General features: G+C 39.2%; 2 protein-coding genes across 5 annotated transcripts in view; both read right to left on the bottom strand.

Moving 5' to 3' along the window:
- Positions 1-15,551, bottom strand: part of stx1a (syntaxin 1A (brain)) — a 69,223-nt gene extending 53,672 nt beyond the window's left edge. For 3 of the 4 annotated variants that reach the window (XM_038694372.1, XM_038694371.1, XM_038694369.1), the window contains exons 1-2: positions 14,879-15,551; positions 600-677 (exon numbers count right to left, since the gene is read on the bottom strand). In XM_038694372.1, the coding sequence (XP_038550300.1) occupies positions 600-677; positions 14,879-14,908 (108 nt within the window). In that variant the 5' untranslated portion in view covers positions 14,909-15,551. The remainder of the gene's footprint in view (positions 1-599; positions 678-14,878) is intronic. The other variant, XM_038694370.1, reaches the window with a different exon arrangement.
- Positions 15,552-16,081: 530 nt separating this feature from the next.
- On the bottom strand, positions 16,082-22,621 carry bud23 (BUD23 rRNA methyltransferase and ribosome maturation factor). Its single transcript, XM_038694374.1, has 12 exons — positions 22,448-22,621; positions 22,080-22,117; positions 21,389-21,484; positions 20,389-20,471; positions 19,346-19,442; positions 19,152-19,248; positions 19,009-19,059; positions 18,835-18,920; positions 17,797-17,842; positions 17,650-17,711; positions 16,646-16,735; positions 16,082-16,484 (listed from the first exon to the last, which is right to left on the bottom strand). Exons 1-12 carry the CDS (start codon positions 22,493-22,495, stop codon positions 16,430-16,432), a joined length of 849 nt encoding a protein of 282 aa, XP_038550302.1. The 5' UTR covers positions 22,496-22,621; the 3' UTR covers positions 16,082-16,429.
- Positions 22,622-22,720: the final 99 nt, after the last annotated feature.

Raw genomic sequence — 22,720 nt, 5'->3', positions numbered from 1 at the left:
GAGAGCCATGACAATGTTCAGTTAGTGTTCCCAGCACATGTGCACAGCAGGTACAGAGAAATACACTCACCAAATGCACACATGGATGGACTTTTACACAGGCTCATGCACAAGAGGAGAGACTGGAAAGAAATAAGTGAATTCGCCTATGTTGTTATTCAGAGCTGGACAAGAAGAGCATGGTTGTGTTGTTGAATCAATAAAGGCCATTTGAAATAAAATGAAATGAAATATATAACAATCCATGCCACACCAGCAACAATATCAATAACTATAAATAACATCCATGTTCCACAGAGAATAGAAATAGCATGAGGTTGATTACAGAGCTCTGAAAAACCAACATGAGATTAAATTCAATATCAGGAGTTGATTCATTCCCAGGTTGTTTGTAGTGTAGCAAATGACCCGGACTTTAATTTAAGATGGCAAGTTATTAGCCTACTATAAACATGTTAAATGTGTTAATGAGAAGTGCGAGTGCATCGGATTTGTATTGTGAAAACATTTACAGTGGGAGAGAGGTTTGTGGGTGCATGAGAGTCAGTGTCAGAGAGAAAGAGATAGAAGGAAACATCAGGGCTGTGAGAGAAACAAACCTGTTCAAAGAATTCGTCCATGAAGCCTTTCTCCATCCCTACAGCAACTTCATCCTCCTCCTCTGCTGTCTCCTTCCCCTGTACAAACACATACACAATTAGGAATCATTTAAAACAGCTTAAAAATAAAATACAGCACATAATCATAAAATGTGTGACATGTTTGCTCTACACCGGTCATGACTGGACCATGTAATGCATAATTCAAGATTAGATAGAACAGGGTTAACTCTCTCCCCATCTCTCCACCCATCAACTGATTAGAAACAAGGAGCACTGACGACACTTGTAATTAGAACCACAGGTCGAGTGATTAGCAAGTTATTATTGAATTAGGAACTGGGGGCAAAGAAAACCTTGACTTTTACACACGTCAGGCTGCACACTCATTCGCCAGCATTACAGATACAAGTACAAACACTTCCGCTTGAAGGAATAGACTCATTTTGTGGGAAAGATGCTTTCTTCTTGAGAGATAGCTCAGAAGATCCATTGCAACCTCATAACTGTTTGTTAAGTTACAGCTAACAGCTAGCCTGGCTCTGTCCAATGGTAGCAAACTCCACCTACCAGCACCTCTAAAGCTCAGAGTATGCTGATTAACACACTGTATCTCATTTGTGTATTCTGAACAAAAACAAAAGTGTAAAAACAACAGAAATAGTAGCTCTCTGCAAGAAATTAAATCAACATATTTCCTCAATTTTCCAACTATTCCTTTAAATGTACAATATGGAGGAAACTGCTTTCACAATCAAAATAACAACAGGTTTTTATCAGGGAGTAACACTAGTCGACAGAAGTGTTTTCTGCTACTGCAAAATGGCATGTAGATCACAAAGGTCTGAAATTGTTTAGCAATTTTGCCATGTATTGTCATTTTCTAAAAGGTTGGAGATAAAAGTATGTAGCATTTCCATTTCTAACTGTGACAATACAAAAATTTACATTGTCACAAAAAAAAAAAAAAACTAGGTGTTTAAAGCCTTTTGATGCCAAAGCCGAGCTTCCAACGTCCAAATATGAAACTTCTCAAACTTTTAGGCGTCTAACCAGTGATTCATTCTGAAATGCTCATTTCTAATCACATATCAGCCATTACACTACATTAGCAGTGATCTCATGGGGCTTCATCTCATTCATCTAGCCTCTGTCAAACTAACTCAATTACCCATTAGCAGGATATGAGATCCATTTTCTTATCAAAGCTGTGGAGAGTGAGTGTAGTTTTCATCTTCTTCTGGCTGACATTTTACTGTTTTTTTTTTTGTTTTTTTACTGTACACATACACACCCAAAAAATCAGAGTAAGTTAGACATATGCCATATAGTTTATATGACTTTTGGACAGCTAAAAAATGGTCACTTAATCAAATAGTTGATTAATTGATTAATAGATCTACAGAAAACTTGCCATCAACAATCTTTAGAATCAATACATTGCGTCACTCTGCTAAATAATCCCAAAGCAGCACTACAATAAGGTTTCATTAAAAATAAATAAATGAGAAGCCAAAAGAAAACAAAAAAAAGAATGACACAACCTTTGCTTATGATGACATTGCATATTAACAAAAGGTTTTTGCAAATGCATATGTTGATTTATGTACTCAATTTTGGAAACATGGTTGGCTGATAAAGTTTCCTGCGAACATCCAAAAATAATCAAGTCTTTCTGAGTAAGTATTCCGTATCCATTAGAGTGGATCAAAATATTTGAGCAAAATTAATCTAACATAAGACAATCCCAAAATAAATGTAAAAGTGTTACTTTGTCAATTTTGCACGTCCAACAAATTTTATCCAAACACACATTTGACATTTGGAAAATAAAATAATTGTATCCAAAACAATTAACTGTCTCAAGATTCCCAAATTTGACAGCACATCTTTAATGTGCTCAACTGTCATGACAACAGTCAATCTGGTGGGTCGCACTTTGAAACAAAGCTCTTCACACGGTATTAATAAATAAAAGTTTGGTGTTGGTATGTCAATGAGGTGCATTTGAGGAACTGCACAGAGAAAGAGGCAGTGGCAGCAGGAGCAGGAACAGGAGCAGGAGGAGGAAGAGGAGGACTGGCAAGGAATCAGAATAAGCACCAGTAGTGTGTTCTGCCTCTACAGAGAGATGCTGTATCTCATGCAGAGAGAGGAGGTGTCCGAGCAGTGCACCCCAAACCTCCGCCTCCACCTCAGATCTGAAGCTCCTGCTGAGCAACAGAGAGGCTGGGAGAAGACTTCAATGCTTCACTCTCAACTACAGAGACTTGGACTTGACTGTCCACACACAGCAGATGCTCTGAGCAAGACACGCTGATAATGTACATCCGACAGTTAACACACACACACAGAACAGGGCCTATGCAAGCCGGTCCCCATTAGGCCAGAACCCTTCAATTCGCTCTGCCTCTGGGGTTCACACTCAGTAGAGGCCTGATTATGCAGTTTATTAGATTAGAGACTTGTTCTAGGCACCATGCCAGCAGGGAGTCGCTCCGTAAAGACAAAAGGCAGTGTCTGCAAACCCAGTGTAAACAGGAGGAGGAAATATAGTCCATGAGTGAGGGAGCAAGAGATAAAACAGACATCTAGTGAGCAGGTGGCAAGAATAACAGCTGATGTCAGCACAGAAAGAAGAGGAGGAGAAACAGGGCAAAACAACAATTATTGAATGCTGTGAAGGTGTAATTCTATGTGCAATAAGAGGACATACAGACAGACACAGAGTGTGTGTTGATGTGTAAGCAGTCAGTTATAACTGAGAATAAGAGAGAGTAGAGCAGTTCAGTAGAGACAGAAACCCATGTGGGCAGCACTTTATTGTCCTTTTATGTTTCCATATTAAAGCAGAACTGTTTCCTGCATCTTTGTATTACAGCCAATTCAAGCCGCTTCCTGTAGTCCCATTAGAAATGACTCATAAAAATCTGTGTCAACTGCACAGAGGAATAGGCTACTTAGAGTATAACCAGATTTATGATCATAATACAGCTAGGTAACATTCATAATGGATGGGTGCTTACTCATACACGCACATAAACACTAGAATATTTTATTATTTATTAGTGTTTCCTACAGTAGACAAATACAAAGTTAAAAACTGAATCGTAGGCTCCATTTGCAAAGCCTTGCAGCTCAGACAGCATGTCTGCTTATAGTTCAGAGGAGACATGAAGAGGACAAGTTCAGGTCATTTGGTGATTTTGCACATTAAATAAAACTTGATTGATTGATAGGATCACTACACACACACACACACACACACACACACACACACACACACACACACACACACACACACACACACACACACACACACACACACACACACACACACACACACACACACACACACACACACACACACACACACACACTTATTCACCTACTGTGAAGTTGTGTGAATCTTCACTAACACAAAACATAACATTGCCTCCCCTCTAACCATTGCCTTATATCGTGTTCATGTTTCCAGTACTTACAGTAATCACCAGTTTCAGATTTGTAAATGCGACACAAAAACTCATATTTTCCTGAAAGGTACGATATGTCTAACTTTTTAACACAGAAATGCCTAAAAACTCACACAAATAAAATGTCTCACATTAACCAAAGTCTGTTTAATGTATTTTCCCCCAAATTCAATTGATATAGAGCTAAATTGTCAATGCACACTATCTTCATAGAACTGGGTTGAATTTTCCGATGACATTAACGCTCTTAAGTCAAGGGAACTTCCCCATCTCTACCCTCCATATAACGTGAATGTGGCAGTAGCCTAAACTTAATTCTAACCTTGAAGGGTCAGTTCAGAAAAGTTACATGACACATACTGTATTTTCTCACTTACCTCTAGCTGTATATCTAGCTATGATGGAAACTTTGGTTTAATTTACCCAGCATCTGTTTATATTGCCTAACCCAATACAGGGGAAACTAGGATTTCATTTGTGGTGCTCACAGATATTAAACATTAGATTCTGAAAATTTAACAATATTTTTCTTCCAAAATCTGTGTCTCTGGAACTCTACATACTATTCAGACCTTACAGAGACAGTTTTCATAGACATTATGGACAGCAAGGTCATCATGAATCATCCAGAGTAACTGATACATTGTTTCTGGAAAGACACTTCAATGTTTTATTTTTCAAATGTAATTCTTTGATGCATTGAGCAGCACAAACAAATTTCTATTTCTAGAAATCTATGTCAGAACTCTCAGAGACAGAAAAAAATAGTATTGTCAAATAGTAATGCATTCATTGTCATGCATTTGCATAAAACAACTTGTTCGCGAACGAGCAAATAAAACCAAAACTACCCATATGGCTTACTAGAAGTAATTAAGTGAGAAAATATATTTTTTTGTAATTTGGGTGAACAGGCTTTTTTACACGAAAACCAAGTCTCACTATCAAACAACCTTTGAAGAATTGAAGACTGGCAAGTGTCCTCGCTTTCCAAAAATGTTAATACTCTCATCTAGTCCTCACAAAGACAGACATTCATCAGCACGTACGTATACACACACATAACCACACTTATAAAAATAGCCATTGACATGCCTTCACCTAGTTGCTCCCATGCTCTCAAGCCCTTAGGATAATCACCACCTATAGGCTGAGAGACCTACAGTTCATTTGCAAGCAGGAACAGACTGTAAAATCCCACAGGAAAATGGATGTTCACTTACATTTTAAGCAAGAAGCTGATGCTTGTATGTGAGCAGTGACCCTGGGTCCCTTCCCAACTTCTGAAAAACATGAAGTTGTCCCCCACAATAAATTATTTCTAAATAAATTAAGGGATTGAAAATATATATTTAATAGAAGCCATCTCCACTTTTGAAACAAATCAAAATTTTCAAATTTTGAAAATTAAGTGTCAGTTTACTTCATCCTAACACTACTTTTCCCAGATTCCATCTTTGTAGCAAGTGAGTTGTGTCTTCATTGAGTGAGTCTAGTGGCTTGTGACTGCTAAGTCTATAGGATAGTCCTGTGACAGATGCCTTGTAAGTAATTTTGTTTATAAAGTTTACCCATCAACACAATAAAAAGTTTAAAAACATAAACACACTGTTTAACACCTCAATTGAATTATCCCCTTATCCCCTGCCAGAATCATATTTACAGCTAGCTAGCTAATGTTACATTGATCATACCTGTAAAACATCTAATAGCCAGGGCACGTATTTATTTGAACAGCGTAGCGCACCCGGACATTATTAGAGACAGGCGTTATATATTGTAGTTATATTAAATATAAAATTCAGAGACTCACCTTGGTTTGTGATGATGATTGTTTAAAGTGGATGGGAAGGAGCTACATCTTACACGGTAATGATTGTCTAGCTAACATAAACATTACTTATTTAAATGTGTGCTGGCTTGCATTAGCTAGGTACTGTGAACTTATGCTAACATTATAGCCTCCAGTGACTTTGGCAGTGACTTTATTGAGTGCAAGGGTTGAAATGAATCTATGGGTAATCAGAAAATCCAACCAATGATCATGTAATTTTTGAGTTAACATGGCTGATGGAGGAGAAGGACACAGTGTAGGGATATCGAGACAGGATAATTACACAAGGGAGCAGTGTGGGTGACGAGAGGACACAGGAAGTGATACAATGAGCCAGCCAAATATAAAACTCAGTCAGTTCCTTTCACATAACTGTGCAGTCTCCTCACTGACAATAACACCAGGAGTGATCTTTGAAGCAAATCAACAAGTCTCCTTCTTATGCCTTGTGCAGACTACACGACTTTCAGCGTTGGCCGATCGCAGTGCTGTTCACACTACACAACTTGCCGTCTTGTGACGGGAGTCTGAAGTCGTTGTGGCGTTCACACTGCGTGACTGATCGGTGACAGGGTGACACACACTACACGAGCTGACAGCGGCTCTGTGACCCGATGCTGGTCTCCAAACCACGTTTTGTCAAGAAAACACATGTGAAATTTGAAACGGGAAATGACGCGAACCTACACACAAAACAGCTGTTGTTTGTTATTATAAAGATACCAATTTTAAAGACAAAAAATATGGATTAGCACACGCAGGTTGCAGGGATTGTCTGAGCTAGAGAGAGCTGGAGGTGAGTAAAAACTGTTTTGCATAAAAAAGTAGCTGCCTGCTCTCATTGGCTAGATGTGGATGTCGATGTGTCAGAAATGTGTCGGGGAGCCGTTTTGATGCCATCGCCGATTGACCGCTAATTTACCCCCGATCACCGAGTGAAGATGTACATGTTGCTGTACACTGAGGAGCTGCAGGATTGCCGCCGGGGATTGGACCGACCAACGTCGCCTCCTCCTGTTGTCTGGCTGGGATCGATGATTGGCGCGGCCGGTGGTGGATTCCTCCAATGGAGTGACGGCAATTGACGGCGACTGCGGGTAAATAGTGTGTGTGGCTTGTTACCCGGGGCAGCTGTGATTTCCATGGATCGGTTTGCCTCGCTGTGTCAGGTTGTGTGAAGATATTGTGCAAACACCAGTGTGTTATTATTAGTGAGATAATTGATGCAAACCTGTTTATGAAATAGGGCCCAGGTTTAGCTCCAAACTGATTTCGCTACATCTGTGTAGTTGTTTTGTGTTGGTGTCAATAGGTCGAAGGGTGCTGCTCTCCTTGCTTCTCTTTGGTTTCCATCTAAGGAAAATATCTGGCTCTTCAACTGCTAAATGCTCCACTATAATCAGCAGCTAATTGCTAACTGTGTCTGTCAGCTGTTTGGTGCTGAGCAGGTAATACACAGTGGGGTTTTATATGTTTTTAGAGATGTAGAGATATTGGAAACGATTTTGATGAGAGTAATGAGACTGAACCAAAACAGTCTATAGTGGCTTTAAAGACCTTCAACCGCCCAATTTAGAATATCTTAGCCTGTTTTCACATCTTCAAATTTGAAACAGCAAATTCAAATTTACCAGCAACTGAAATAAATCTGGTGTCATGCTTATTGACGGCTATTTCCAAGTTGGAAAAACAATCACACCAATCAGATCTTTGCAGGCGCGATTAAGTAAGGGGGTGCCATCTTCCTGTGTCAGAGAAACAATGTGAATGAGATCAAGGGAACTGTAAATTGGGTTGCTGTAAATCAACTTATATAAGTAAGATTTTAGAATATTGATGGGAATTACGGCTGTTGGAAGGGTGGTGGATCTTACGGTTCCGTTCCATGTATTTTTACCTGTTACTGCGTTTTTTATATGGGGTTTTCCTTTCATACATATTCTAGTATCTAAAGCACAGATATTTTGCATTGCAGTGGAAAATAGATAGCCTAGGTTAACAAGAGGATTTTATCAGTCCTGCCCGCAGCGAGCAGGGTTCAGCAAACACACAAAGAAGAATAATGTGGGTGGGAGAAGAGATGAAGCACTGCCACCGCAGAGTCAAAGTGTGTGCATGTGCAACAATTTCCATTTCCTAACAATCCTCCTCAATGTCCTCCCCCTTTAATCATCTTCCCTTTTCTTTCTCATTCTCCCTGCCCGTCATTCTCTTGCCTCCGTCTTTCTCGGTCTCCTTCCTCCAGACTTCAGCTTCACTACAGAATCATTAATGCAGCTGGCCCACACAGAATGGACTCATTTACCTTTGTCTCGCTCTCCCTCCTCACGCCTTCACATTGTCTTTTCTTCTTTACCATCCCACTATCCTTCCTCAAGACCACGTCAACATTAATTTATCCAACAACACTTAAGACGCTTTTATGTCGTGTCCTGAGGTTAACAACAGCTTATTCTGCTTAACTTAAACTTTTTGATCTTCCTCATCCAATCTCTTCCTCCTTAGTTAATCCCAGATTGAATACCTCTTTTGCTCTTCCTCACATTTTCATCTCTGTCTTTTATCCCTCTCCGCCCTCTGCCTTCCTCACATCTTTCTGACCTTAAACAGTGTAATCATCAAAGTGACGCCATTTAAATACGCCTAAATACAAATTTACGAACTATGCCACTATTAATAGATTAAATAATTACTTGTAAATCGTGTGTTTCCACAAATCAATGATCATCAATTTCATGCCAGAATTCAAATGTCTGCACTCTCCAAGATAACTCTTTCTGCAGTAGGTACACAGATGAGATGAGTGACCTTTAGTCTTCTAGCACCTAATATGGGCGATGGGTACGGGTATGAATACATATTTTTCACACTGTTGAGGACGTTCATACATAAACTTGCCTGCCTTGCATGCGTGTAAGCAGCTGTGGGTGGTCGGCTAGTGTTCAGCGTTGCAGGCGTGGGTGAGAAAGTGTCGTAAAGCTTCAATTGAACTCTAATGACAGATCACAGGCAGGGAAAAGAGCTGTGCTGTCACCATTTATGCCATGGCTTTTCCCAATCCCAGGCCATTTTCCTTATTCCCCTGTGGGATATATTCAGAGCCTCACTCTGTAACTCGCCAAATATGAAGGATTATGACTGCACCAATGCGCCACTAACACAATTGTAGATATGGGGGAAATGTAGCACAGAGTGAGAAGGATGTCAAGGAATGGCAAGGATGCGTAGAAAAAGAATCATGGCAGCAAGAGGGAGAGATGAAAGAGCTGTAGAACAAGAAGGACAGAGAAAAAACAAGAAAAACATCAGGAAAGAGGCAGATATATAAAAAAAAAAAACTAAATATTATTTTCACGATCACTTAATGTATGGTTCAAAATGTCAAAAAAAAAAAATATACCCACATTTTTGTCTTAGTCAAACTCAAAGACATTCAGTTTTCTATGACATAAGAAAAAGAAAAGCTGAAAATCCTTGTATTTTTAATTATAACTGATCTTGTAAGTTGCTGGCAACCAATTGTCTGTCAAACAACTAATCAATTCATCAGCTGATTGTTTAAGCTCTATAATATATGCAATGGCTGACATAATTCAGAGAAAAGTACTGAGAAAAGGGGACTGTCGTTTCAGAAAAGGGCTGGTAGGACTTGCTGATTCTTATCCATCAGGAAGTAATGAGGAAATAGTGTGAGGAGTGCACAAAGTCTGCAGAGGACGGATAATGGGGTCCATAAATGGGTCAACGGAATGTCAAACTGCAGTCAAAATGTACATCTCTTAACCACGACCACAATCATTCTCTAGCCTTAATGTGACTATAATCAATACTTATTTATTAACAATGATTCCTTGCATGTGACGGAGATTATTAATAATGATGAACCCACAGAGAATTATCACCTCCTCTGCAGTTCCCTTCAGCTCTACTGAGCTCATTGTTTTGGTTTTTGGCTTGCAACTTTACTTTTTTGGTTCACTCTTGCTGCATGGTGTCATTTTCAGTCTCATCAGACAGCTATTATCAGGGAAAAAGCCCCAAGAAAACCATCATACACTAACTTTCCAGCACCAAACAGCAGACAGACCATCTGGTAAAAAGCCATATAAGTCCCTCTGGAGACCAAAAACAGAGGTAAAAGATTGGGCAGTCAAATCAGAAAATGCTTATATGGGATGATGATGATGATTGGTGGCAAAAAATATATTTTGTTTTTTACTTTGGCAGACCTGTCTAGCACTGGCGAAATTAAGCATATTGTTATAATAAAAGATCATCACCCAAAAAAGATAGACTACTTAGGGCATAATGAGGTCAATGACAGTTCACAGCCTTTATCTCCAAAAAGTATGTGATACTAGGCGTTATCTATGCTACTAAAGAACCACTCTGCTGCCATCAATTATAAGATGTGAAAGGGGAGGGCGGCACATTACAAATTAAATTTTAGAAGCAGTAACAAAGAAAACCCGAAGCTAATTCTCCCACAGCAGATGTGGAAGGTTTGATTACAGAATTTACTTATTATTAAGATCTCCATTTGCTGATGCCTCGGAAGCTTCATGAGAAGCACAAGAACAAACAACAAGATTTTACTGCACAGTCGACATTACAAAACCCATCAGCAGACACTGGCATCACATTGATTTCAAAGAAAGACATCTCAAGAAACTATCATAAATACGAACCCTTATTTCATGCTTTACTGATATGGATAAGGATGGTGTACTGCACAACGGTTCAATGGAAATGCACACATTTCAGAAATACCTATTAGCAGCCGACAGATATTGGATATCACTGCATCTGTCACCTCATTTGCAAAGACAGACAAGTCCCTGGGGAAATGCCTGATCGGTCACACTCATTTCATGGCTCATTAATGCAATTTTACAGCCTTTATGTGTTGATGAATAATGTTTGTGAGTGAGTATGCCTTTCTCATTGTTACAGTGACAATATAAGTTGATAACAATGCATTTTGCCGCTACTTCCATACACCCCACCGCTGATTTTAAGGATAAAGGCTCATCTGTGGAGTTCAACCAGAAAGCTGCTGGTTTCACTGCCAGTAAGCCAAGCGTTTACAAAGGCTCAAAGCTTAGAGCGAGGACAAATAAAACCTCTGACCCATAGGATCAGTGTTCAGTTCAACAGCAACCAATGTGCCCCCCCGCCCCCCCCCCCCCCCACTGCTGTTTGTGTCATTGAAGTGTATACAGCCAAGATCACATCAAGGACAGAATAAAAAGAGATGAGGTGACATGGAATAAAGTGTGATAAAGGGGCGATGGATGTGAGCAAAGAAAAAAAGAGAAGCGATAATGAAAGGAAACAAAAAGAAAAGTCAAAGACACACACAAGCCTCTCAGTGGGTGCTCCACATTCATCCTATTAGTTAATGTGTCACTCTAACGCCAAAGAGGCAGTGACAGTGAGTACCCCCGTCATACACACTCACAAATAGCTGCCTGAACCAATACTAACACTGACTAACAAGGCTGCACAGAGAAAACAGAAGGGAGAAAGGAAAGGAAAAACGGACAGGAGTACAGGAAGCCATTTGATAAATCACTGATAGGGAAAGAGCAAAGAGACATAATGGAGGAACTCCCCATCACTGAGAGGATGAAAGGAAAGAGCAGGTTATTATTAAAAAGAGATAGAGACAGGAAAAGGGGCAGATATGGTCAATCAAACACAGAGACAGAAAAAAAGACATGGCTGATTAAACACCAGGAAGATAAGCAATCACGTTTGATTGATAAAAGTTCCTATTGTGATGCCCCCGCCCTCCACTGTCTTGGAGGCTGTCCAGGTCACCCTCAGCGGGCAACTGGCTGACACATGAGGGTCGTCAGCATGGGCCCTTAGGCTAGAAAAGCTGGCTAATCATGTCTCTCCTTTCCTACAACTTACATCCACTTTGCGTCACCTTCTTCTTTTGCACCTCAGCACACATCCATGCCTTGCTTGTGTCATTGATATACCTCACTTCCACACCTCATTGTTCATTCAGGTTAACTTTAGTTTTAAAAAATTATACTTGTTTTAAGTAAATATCTTGCGTACCTCCTTGTCACATTCCCTGAGCCTGTTTGTGACACCGTGGTGTGTGTGAAATCTGTAATAACCTCATCAGTGTGTTTTCCCTTTGGTTTCAGAGCTTGTGGGAGGCTGACAAACTCAACCTATCTGTGCCATCTGTCATTAAATCACTGCTTTGCCAACTGGGGGTGATGGGACGAGGTGAGGGGAGAGTCTGTATGACCATTTTAGTTATTGAAACTGCCCGTTTTTAGGCAGCAAGCTAATGAGCTACTTGGAAGAGCGGTGTTGTAGGCAGGTGTTGAGCTCATAAAGTAGCTTTATGTGCATATGGGCAATGTTGGAGCTGAACCTCACACAAATATGAGCAAAACTCAATTTCCTGCCAGAATGACACACAAGTACATGGGTGAGTAAACTAGCAGGGTGACTCTACAAAAATACACATGAAGACACGGGAGCAACAAATTCTGTGAAGCTCAGTTTTCTTCTTTTGCTGCTCCCCAGCTCTGTTTGCACGTTAAAATAATGATTTTGTAATATCTATGTAATTTGTTATTTGAAGCTAATTATTCTCCCATTTAAGCAATTGGCAAATGTAGCACAAAACAAATACTTTCACAATAGAAGAGCAACAAACTAATGACAACATTTAATTGAGAACAAGTCCTCCCTAAATAGAGATATGCTGATCAGCACAGATATTGGCAAGATATCATTATTTGTTTTGTCAGTGTCATTATAAATTACACAAAGATGGCTCTTGCTCAGTGGCAATTCACTGAGGTCTTTGTGCTGCTTTTAGTTTGGTCCCTCATAAGAGAGCAGTTTGCCTTGGGAGATCCTATCAGGCCAACAAAGTTCTGCGTCACAATAAGGGGAAGATACTTGAGGGGACTCTCCAAAATCCCCAAATCTTATTCAAAATTATTAAAACTATAAAATGGAGACAGTTGCACAAGTCTGCAACTCAATGTCTGTGCAAATATTTTTGATTTAATGACAAAATTTCAAAGTAAAAAAAGTAAAAAGTGTGGTGTGACCTAGTTTCAGGTGATGGATGCTATAATCAAATCACTGAGTACACCTTTAATGTCAAACTCAATGTCAAAAACTGAACTAAAGTGTCAGTACTAAGCCATTGAGCTCACACCACTAAATCTCAGCAGTGTCCTTGACACAAGTTACAGCATTTTTCCAAACTGAAGCTGGAGCTCAAAATATTTTGGCCCCTTTAGAGCTAAAACAGTTATTGAATTAAATAACAGAATTGTGAGAGCGTGAACATTTGCTACGTTCTTTGTTTTGTATCACTGTAAATTAAATATCTTCAGATTTGTACTATTGGTCAGACAAAACAACATGTTTGAGATGTTGAGTAATGCACTTGTTAGACACATTTTTCACTATTTTGTAATACAATTTAGTAAAAAAAAAAAAGAAACATTACTCAATATTGAAAATAATTAGTTGCACCCGCAGTCCACTGCTCACAAGTTCAGAGCTTTTATCCAATCACAAATGTGCTGTCCCGACCCACTGAGACATCTACATCAGATTCACAAATCTGCATTAACATGAGGCTGTAAATAGATAACAATATTAATCTAGCGCTGATGGGAAATAACAGTCTGTGATTTGCAATTTGCTTGAATATTATTTGGTCAGAAATTGCCTGAAATTGGTCAGGCTGGAGCCCCTCCAGCAGCCATTTCTCAGACATGAAAGATATGATCAAAACTAATGAAAGAAAATAGTCTGCTGACAGGTAATTTCTGTCAAACCTGAATGACTCAATGCTGGTTGAAGTTTCTTACTGAAGATGGTGAGGGAGATTTAGGCAATTTCTCTGTCTCTCTCAATTGTACAACTGCATCCTTCCAGCACTGGGAGAAAGCAACATGGCAGGCTGGAGACACACCTCTTTCAAACACACAGACACACACACATGTGCGCACACACACACACACACACACACACACACACACACACACACACACACACACACACTTGGCTGGGCTGGGTTGTCTCCCTTGAGGCCAATTCATAGCTGGATCTTCACTAAAAACTGAGGAGTCTTAAATTGTTTCCCCTCTCTCCTCAGTTCAACTGCCAATTACTGGATCTAAAGATGTTAAGGCTTTATTTTTATGATTAGAGAATGTAGCAGAGCTATGGAAAAGTAAAAAATATATTTTTTTTCTTTTAGATTTTTTTAAAATTTTTTAGATGTCCTTTGACGAGCAGGGGTCCGACCTTCAACAGGGCAAGCTGGGATCTTTTTTTTTTTTTTTTTTCCCCAATCACACGCCCATAGTTGGCCTAATCGATCAAACCACACACACACACTAATTTATTCACATATTTCCACATAAGCTACATAATTTGCAATCTCACGCTTTCTGGACAACAGTTAAATTCTGAAAGATTACAAAAATGCTAAAATGTTACACTGAATATTAAATGAATGACCTTATCGAGATGAAATACCATTAGGTCTAACTACAAAGTGTCTAGTGTATCAAGTCCCAGAGACATCCTCTAATAGCCCAGAAATTGCTTAAAGAATACAGGCAGGAAGATCAAAGTAATTTTTTTCTTTGAAGAATGAGAAGAAAATTACTTTTATGTTGATTAAAGCTCAAATCATTCATCTGTGGCTGGATTTTCATTCTGCCTATACACAGTCAAGCTTGGTAGCAATTTGCGCCTGTTTCCGGTATTAAAACAGAACATTTCAGCCTCCATCAGGCCCCCCCTCCCTCCAAGAGTCACAACTGTTGCTCCATCAGCGCACCCAGCTCTGTAGATCTGTGCTTTCTAAATACATGACTAGGCTGGATGGATCATGTAGCCATGTTCAAAAGGCATCTCTTCACAGAACAGGTGGATCCTGGCCAAAGAATCAAACAGTAACTTACATGTTTAAGTTCTTGCATGCGGTCCTTCATGGTTCCGGTAAATCACTTATTCCTTTCAGTTCCCTCTTTCTTGTGGATGTGAGATGACGGAGCTGCAGGGCGGAGACCGACAGGATGATGTGAGACCGACCGAGGCGAGGATGCGCTTCTGGCCGCGATTTCCCCCTTTGGTTTGGATGCTGGGATGGTGAGACCACTTTACGGAGCCGGGTGACGCGCAGTAAAGGTAATGCGAGGCCTTCCGACGTTAACCCATTACATACCCTCAACTTCCTCTTCAATCCGCAGTAATTGACCTTTTTGTGGTTTTAAATAGGCTAAACCACCTCTCCAAGTTTCGTTTTGCTCCGTTAAAGTCAGTCTAACAGGTTGAAGGCTGCTTTGATAAGAAATGATCACCTCAGAGCGTCTGGCTGAGCGGCGAGATTGTGTTGGATTTGGTTATCGATTGAACAGGTTCAGAGATGACGCCCAGGTGGTTTCCATTGTGCCAAGGCGCACAGCGACCTCTGTCGGTCACACGCGGTGCAGACTGTATGGAAGCAGCAGAAGAGCTCGCGAGTATTTTGGAGTTTAGGATTTAAAAAATAACGTGTGTCTTACACATATGTCTTACATTTCAGTTCACAACTCTGCAGAATAGTAAATAATTATGTTTTAGATGCCTTCATTCATTCATCCTGGGGATGCCTTCATCCATTAGGGGCTTTTAATCCGACCAGCAATCTTTTTATCCATTCATGTAGTGTTTTTAGCCTGTGCAAATAGAGACTAAACATCCATTTGAATTACCTTATCAGTAGTCTGCATGTCTTTATTAGGTTATACAGCAGGTCTGTTGAGTACTATTCTACTGATAAGACAAACATCAAACAATCAAAACATACAAAAATTAATTTCCCAAAAGGATAAAGTTGAATAATATAATATTAAGTCCATTTAGTTTAATGTTCCCCTTATGACAGCGCCCTTTTCTTCATACTCACTCTCCCCTTTTTGTAATGTTCATTAACTTAATGGACAGCCAGTTTGTCCAGGACCATCACACAAATGTGAATATGTATCATTGTGCATTTCTATTTTGCAGCGTGGTTTTCACTAGTACATGGAGTCTGCTTTTCTTCTATTTTCTGGAAAATACAAAAACAGTTAATATAATACTCTTCTTTCTTTGTGCACTTGTAATTGAGAAAATACAGCATGTTAAAAAAAATGTTTTATTTCTATGACATTGATGGTTTTGTCAACTGTGCACATTGTGTTACCAAGTAGTACGTACTTACAGACATGTGAGAAGTACACGTCTGTCCATGTACTTGGTGTCTTCCAGCCAACATGAACATGGAGAGTGAAATCTTACCACCATTTGTGAGAAACAAACTGACAAACCCTCAACTGATTATAAAAAGGATTGGCTGTAATAGCGTTTTTCTCTTACATCTCAATTCAAGAGTTGAAAAATTAAGTCCCAACACTCTCCAGTTCCAGTGATGCTTATGAGCGAGGTGGTACATACGAAAGCTAATGAAAGCACAGCTGCATGAGTAAGAGCTAGAAATGAGGTCTCCTCTGACGTCCGGTGTATTTTGTATCGGCTCGAACCTCCCTGCAGGCCAACAAACACACAGGGGAGAGAGAAGCCAGTGTTATAGAATACAGCTAATTAGAGGTCATTTAGTTAAACCTAAGTACATCACATTATTTAGAACATCAAAGATAGATAAATCAATTGTTCTGAAAGAGATTAAAATACGTTCACACACATACCGTCCCTGTCTTCTCCTCCTCTCCTTCTTCTCAAAGATCCAGTCTCGTCCCTTCTTCACTGATTTCCCCTTCATGTTTTTGAACCGGCATCTTCACAAAGACAAAATTTGGCAGATCAGTCTGTTTAAAATGCACCTCATCACAAACCGCATCCAAAACTCTGCCTCTGATGCAAAATGTGTCACATGTTCAGTCTCTTTGTGGAACTATGAGGAGAAACTTCAACATCCCTATGTAAAAGGAAGGAAAAGCTGCCGGACAGAGTTTTAAGTCAGGCAGGACGACGGCCCTTTTTAGATTTCTCTCGGTCTTTTGGCTTCATCAAAGCAGGTATGACTGAACCTGCACGTATCATGGCCAAGACCTGCTTCCTATGCTAAAGGAAAGGAAATGGCTGGTGTAATACAAATCAATGACGAAATAGAGATTATACTAATCAGAATAAAGTAGGGCAACAACAACGATTATTTTCATTTTCGGTTAATCATTTTGTCTATAAAAAGTTCATAATAATAATAATAATAATAATAATAATAATAATAGGGAAAAATGGTGATCCCAATTTCACAATATTCAAATTACTAATGTTGTCCACCCAACAGTCCAAAACCCATATGTTCAGAAATGTTATTGAAAAGCAGCAAATTCTCACATTTAAGAAGGTGAAACCAGCAAATCATTATAAATGAAATAATTAACCAAAATTTTCAAATAATTCACAGTAACATGTACGTGTGTTAAAATGCAATATATTTGGGGTATCTGCTTTGTGCGCATTTTCAGCAGTAAGCACATTAAGAAACAAAAATATTTGAACAATTTTCATCTGATTCTCAAATGGCCTCAGGCTGCATCTCATCACATCTTTCTGAATAACAAACAGCAACAAACAAATAATCCAGATAAACTGTGACTGAAACAAACTCTGCTACTTCCAACCATGTAAACAGATTCAACAAACTATCACAATAATCTGAGAGTCACCCTGCCGTGAATATCTTTACCTTTGTCCTGAAAACTGGACCTGGTTTGGAACCGCTCTATCTGAAGTTTCTGATCCCAATCCCTGAAATTAACAAAAAGACGACAGCGGTCATAATGAAATGCATACATCTACAATATCCACCAATGGCAATTCCTTTGTTTCTTACTTTGGGGAGGACTCCTGTTGCTCCAGCAAACAGACATAGGAAGAACCTGGAAACAAACAAGATGTATGTGTGCGTGAAAGGGTTTATTCAGGCAAACCGCTTTAATGTGAGATAATTCATCACGAGGCTAATGTGACAACAACAGTCAATATGAATGCAACACTGTTCTAATTAGCCTTGTGTTGCAAGTACACAGCTACTAATTTCACAGGCTATTAGGAAGGAATCAATTGCAAATGGCTGCAGCTGAACAGTGCAGTTGGGCAAGTTACTTCCAAAATGTATTGGAACATTATAGATTACTAGTTGCGTTCATTTGAGAGTAATTAATTATATTACAATATTACTGTCTCTGAACTGTAATGCTTTACATTACTTTGGAGTTACTGTCACTGCTATTTAATTGGCACATTATTCTGATTAGCAAGATGTGCTGCATAGGTGGGTTCTAGTGATGCCCAGAGTTATATCCGCGGATCAGGTGGGTCTTTGTCATAAACATTTAAGCATTTACGCATTAAGTACAGCACCATTACGTCATTTATTATTTGAATCCTCGTCAGGATCGACACTCCGACATGATCGATCACGATGAACAGACGGCAGTCTCTCTAATCATGAAAGCAATTTATGGTTTTACACAGTCTATGGTTAAAGCACAAACACAGCCTATAGAAATCTATTTACGCATGATCCATCACAGGAGCTACCATCTTGTTAAGAAGAGCCAAGCTCCCCCATAGTTTGCACACTGCCTACAATCTCAACCATCGGATTCCCGCAACAGGAAATAATATTACTATTTTACTGATGGATTAGTTTTCTGGTGCCGAAATGTTTTTCGGTGTTGGTGAATTACTAAAAAACCAAACACCACTTAATTTTGGGTTAAAATGCGTTGTAACATGCGTTACTGAGATTGTAACGGGTACAATATTACCGATTTTTTATCATTCTGCTTTGCTTTTGTAACACGTTACTCCCAACACTGCAGTTGAACACATCAAAATAACAGTGCAGCCTCTGAAAGATACTGACTTTTTTGCCTTGCTGCTGTTGGGGTAATCCACCACCATGCCTCCACTGAAGCCTGCCTTCATGGCCTGCGTCGTGATCAGCTCAAGCTTTAGAGAGAGAAGAAGACTGAAGGTGAGTAAGGGAATCTGGAGAAAACTTCCGATTTTACATCCACTGTCCAAAACGTTGTTTCACCTGTTCCGAGTTCTCTGGATAAAGCTGAAAAACTGCACGTGCGCCTCTTGACTGGAAGACAAAGAGCAAGGAGAAGTTAGTAAAGGTCGTCACCATAAAATATGATGATGAATTTTTGTTGAAGAAGTGAACAAGAGTGTTACCAGAGAGGAGTACAGCGTACTAAAGAAGGTGTAGAGTCTCTTTGGAGGACTATGTGTCCGCTTGTCTGCATTGCAGAGCCACTGCAGGGCAGAGATACTGATAGGGCAAAAGCAAAAGATAAAGTCAGAGATTATTCAAAATTAATCCAGGGAAAATTCTTGCTTCTTTAACATAAGCATGCTGTGTTCTTCACCTGATGCAACCGTCAAAGGTGCCGGGACGAAAAGGCATCCCCTGGCCCATGTCCCCCACTAAAAGGTCTCCCTCTACTTCTCTGTCCAGTGCAACATCTGTCACAAGTAAGGCATTTATACTTGATCAACTGTTAAGTTAAAATGTAAAACTTTTTGTAAAAAAGTGCATAAAAAGATTTACATAACATTTATTAAACTTGGTCTCTCTAAGTCACATTACTAATCATTAAATTTCATATAAGGAACATTGAAACAACCGCCACAAAACAAATACCACCTTGATGAAGGCAGGAAAACCAAAAATGTCTTGATGGACTTGCATTTAAGCTGACATTGGTTTACACCTCACTGTGTGTTCTCAAAGTTAGATAAAATTGATCTCCAGAGGGGAGATTCAAGTGTTGCAGCAGCACAAGGACAAAAATAAGATCCATAGAGAAAGTAAACAATAAATAATTAGAAGTACAAATAATAAAATAATAGAAATAAGAACAGAAACTATACAAAAGGAAGTGAACTAAAGATGGCTGGTCAGAGTGATTGTGACAGCCTGTGGTCTCCACTGCTGTTGTACAGTCTGATGGCAGTGCGCGCAAATGAGCACCTAAGCGCTCCATTTTGCATCTGAGATATCATGGAAATTAAAATGCAAAGCCAAGTGAGTGCCTGGAGCCTTTTTTTAATGCTCAATAACATGTGTCTGGAACAGCTGGAACATTTTGGGAATATATTCTAGTTCTAGCAATATTTTAACAAAGACAATAAATGTTTTCACGCAGTGTTGACATGAAAGATTTAGAGAAATCCTTTGTGATATCACTACAACAGAACAGATAGATAGATAGATAAGTGTTCATTTCCTTCAGCCTAGTATTCTTCAGTCTAACCATTTCAGAAAGTTATAATTTAACTTGAAAGATAACATTTAAACCTCTTCACATTATTAAGATAACCAAAATCCCACATGATATTTAAGATTATATCACAACATCAGAATCATATCATGAGGCTCTAGCTTCTCATGCTAAAGTTTCAGACTAACCCAGCATTGCGGTGCTGATGTCGATTCCAATCCAGTAGTGTCCCTCCTCTGACAGGTAGTCTCCACTGAGACCAGAGCCGCACCTGAGAGACAGATAGTCACCTGAGTCCCTCGCATCACGGGAAAAACATCTGACCTTTGGGACTTTGAGGTTTAAGGATGCTTAATGTAATCACCTTTATTATGAAGTGTATATGTACCCTATAGTATAACTATGTTAAAGAAAAAGTTTTCATTGTTTTAAATTGCCTTATGTAGGGAAAAACATTGCCTACGAAAAACATCATTTGCACAAGGGACATCAGGTTAATAGCTTGTTTTTGTGAACTCAACTGACGCAGTTTAGAAGTACGCCATGTTGTCTACGTAGCTGTAGTTTTTTTTTTTTTTTAGGGGTTTATCTTAGGGAAAGGAAGGAGGTGTTCCTCAGACGTTTCCAGAGGGTTTGAGGAATCATCTCCGACAAAGTTGGTCAGTTATTTCTCTTTAGGAATTCGGAATAATAATTCAAATATCATTGAATATCAATATAATCTCAAGTTAAATGTTTACTAAATTTAGTATAACTTCAGCTAAATTGAGTGACTTTGAGGATTCTTGAGTAATCTTTAGGAATTATCTAGGTTCTGAAAAGGAGGATAAAACTCTCCATTAAATTGACATTACCAAATTTGGTCTTAACTCTACTTCTATTTTTCATTTTATTTTATTAATTGTCTTTAATTATAACTTTATGTAATCCATATTAATTGTATATTTTTTACTTTTGTATCTTTAATAAATTATTGAAAATTTAAAAGCGTCCTATTGATTTTGTGCCTCTTGTTTATTGCACGAGGGAAACCGGGCCAGAGAATAAGGACCAACAAGACAACACTTAATCTAACTATGACTTTGTCCATGACAAGATGACAGAAAAAGAATATTATTCATTTTTACTTTAAGTGCCGTTTTAATAGTGCAATACTGCATGTAAACATAGTCAGTTTCACTCACTCACCCAACATCTAGCAGGAAGCAAGGCTGTCCCTCTGGCAGGTTTAAAAGCTCTACAGCTCTCTCTGACATCTGGGTCTGGATCTCAATCATTCGAGAGCTGTGAAGAAGCAAAACACAAAAACTTTGGTTAAAGTTGTAGATGTGACCTCTGGCAATGAAAAGACATTCTGTAAAACAAACAAACTCAACATTTACATGTGGCAAACTGCCATCATCTACCAGACAACCGAAGCAATCTTTCTTCAGCTAGCAATTTTTCTAGAGCAGGTCTGCAGAAACACAACTGGGAATGCTGCATCCCATTTTTCATCTAAAGGGTAAATCCCACATTGAGCCAACTTAAAGGTGAAAGTAATTTATACACTACAACCAAAGAAATCTGTATATTTAAGTAGGAAATTGGAGTTGATGATATATTTGTATTAGTGACTGAATGACTAATGTCTAATATCACAGGAAAAATCTAAAATAGTTAAAGTGTTAGTAGGAGAATGTAACCTGTCTATGAAGCAGCTCTTGTATTTACTTACTACCGACTCTACAATGTGTCTTTTTAAAGAAAATTAAATTCACAATAGACCTAACTGCTCATTATTATAGGAAAAAACTTATTTGTTGGCAGATATCCCCTTCAAACATAGCGACCACAGTGACAAGTAAGGAAGTTATGCACAAATAACCCTCATACTCACTTCTGAGAGTATTTCTTCGCCTCGACTTCATTGTAGAACTGCGGGAATAAGAGCTCATCGGATTAACACATAAATAAAACAATTCACAACATCGGCTGTCAGCTGACTCCACTGTAGCTTCAGTTTGAGCCTCTCATGAATCATCATTACATCCCATTTCAAAACATGTCAGACATAAACTAGCACACTAGAGCTAATTCAAGTATTACAAATAAACAACCGAGTAGTTAGTTTCTCGTCTAGTCAGCATGTATTCAATTCCCTGTTAAAACGCTGGTAATGCTCCTGCTGAAACATGAAACAGCTAGCTCGGACCAACGTTACAGTTAGCCTAGCAGCTAAAAACTAAAATAAACCGCGTCACTGACCACATCTGGAGGAGCTGTGTGTTCAGGCCGTCGGCAGTTGGAGGTCATGGCTGTCTCTGTGTGTATGTCGGTATCACAGGATGAGGAGTTAATTTGTATAATCGGTTCATAAACAAGCTAAATGTTGTGGTAGCAGACCGTCCACACGTGAAGAATACTGACGTCACACGCAAGCGACGTAGACGTACTTCTTCGTCAAGTTTAATAAAAGCACACCAGAAAAAAACAGAAGCTTATATCGCCACCTACTGTGCGTCTAGGTAAACATTACAG

This window comes from Micropterus salmoides, unplaced genomic scaffold (genome assembly GCF_014851395.1).
Source record: "Micropterus salmoides isolate LMB-PRFRI ecotype aquatic unplaced genomic scaffold, ASM1485139v1 Ms_hic_scaffold_3, whole genome shotgun sequence".
NCBI classification, from domain to species: domain Eukaryota; kingdom Metazoa; phylum Chordata; class Actinopteri; order Centrarchiformes; family Centrarchidae; genus Micropterus; species Micropterus salmoides.
The sequence above is the reverse complement of the archived record's forward strand: the minus strand, read 5'-3'. Positions and strand labels throughout refer to the sequence as shown.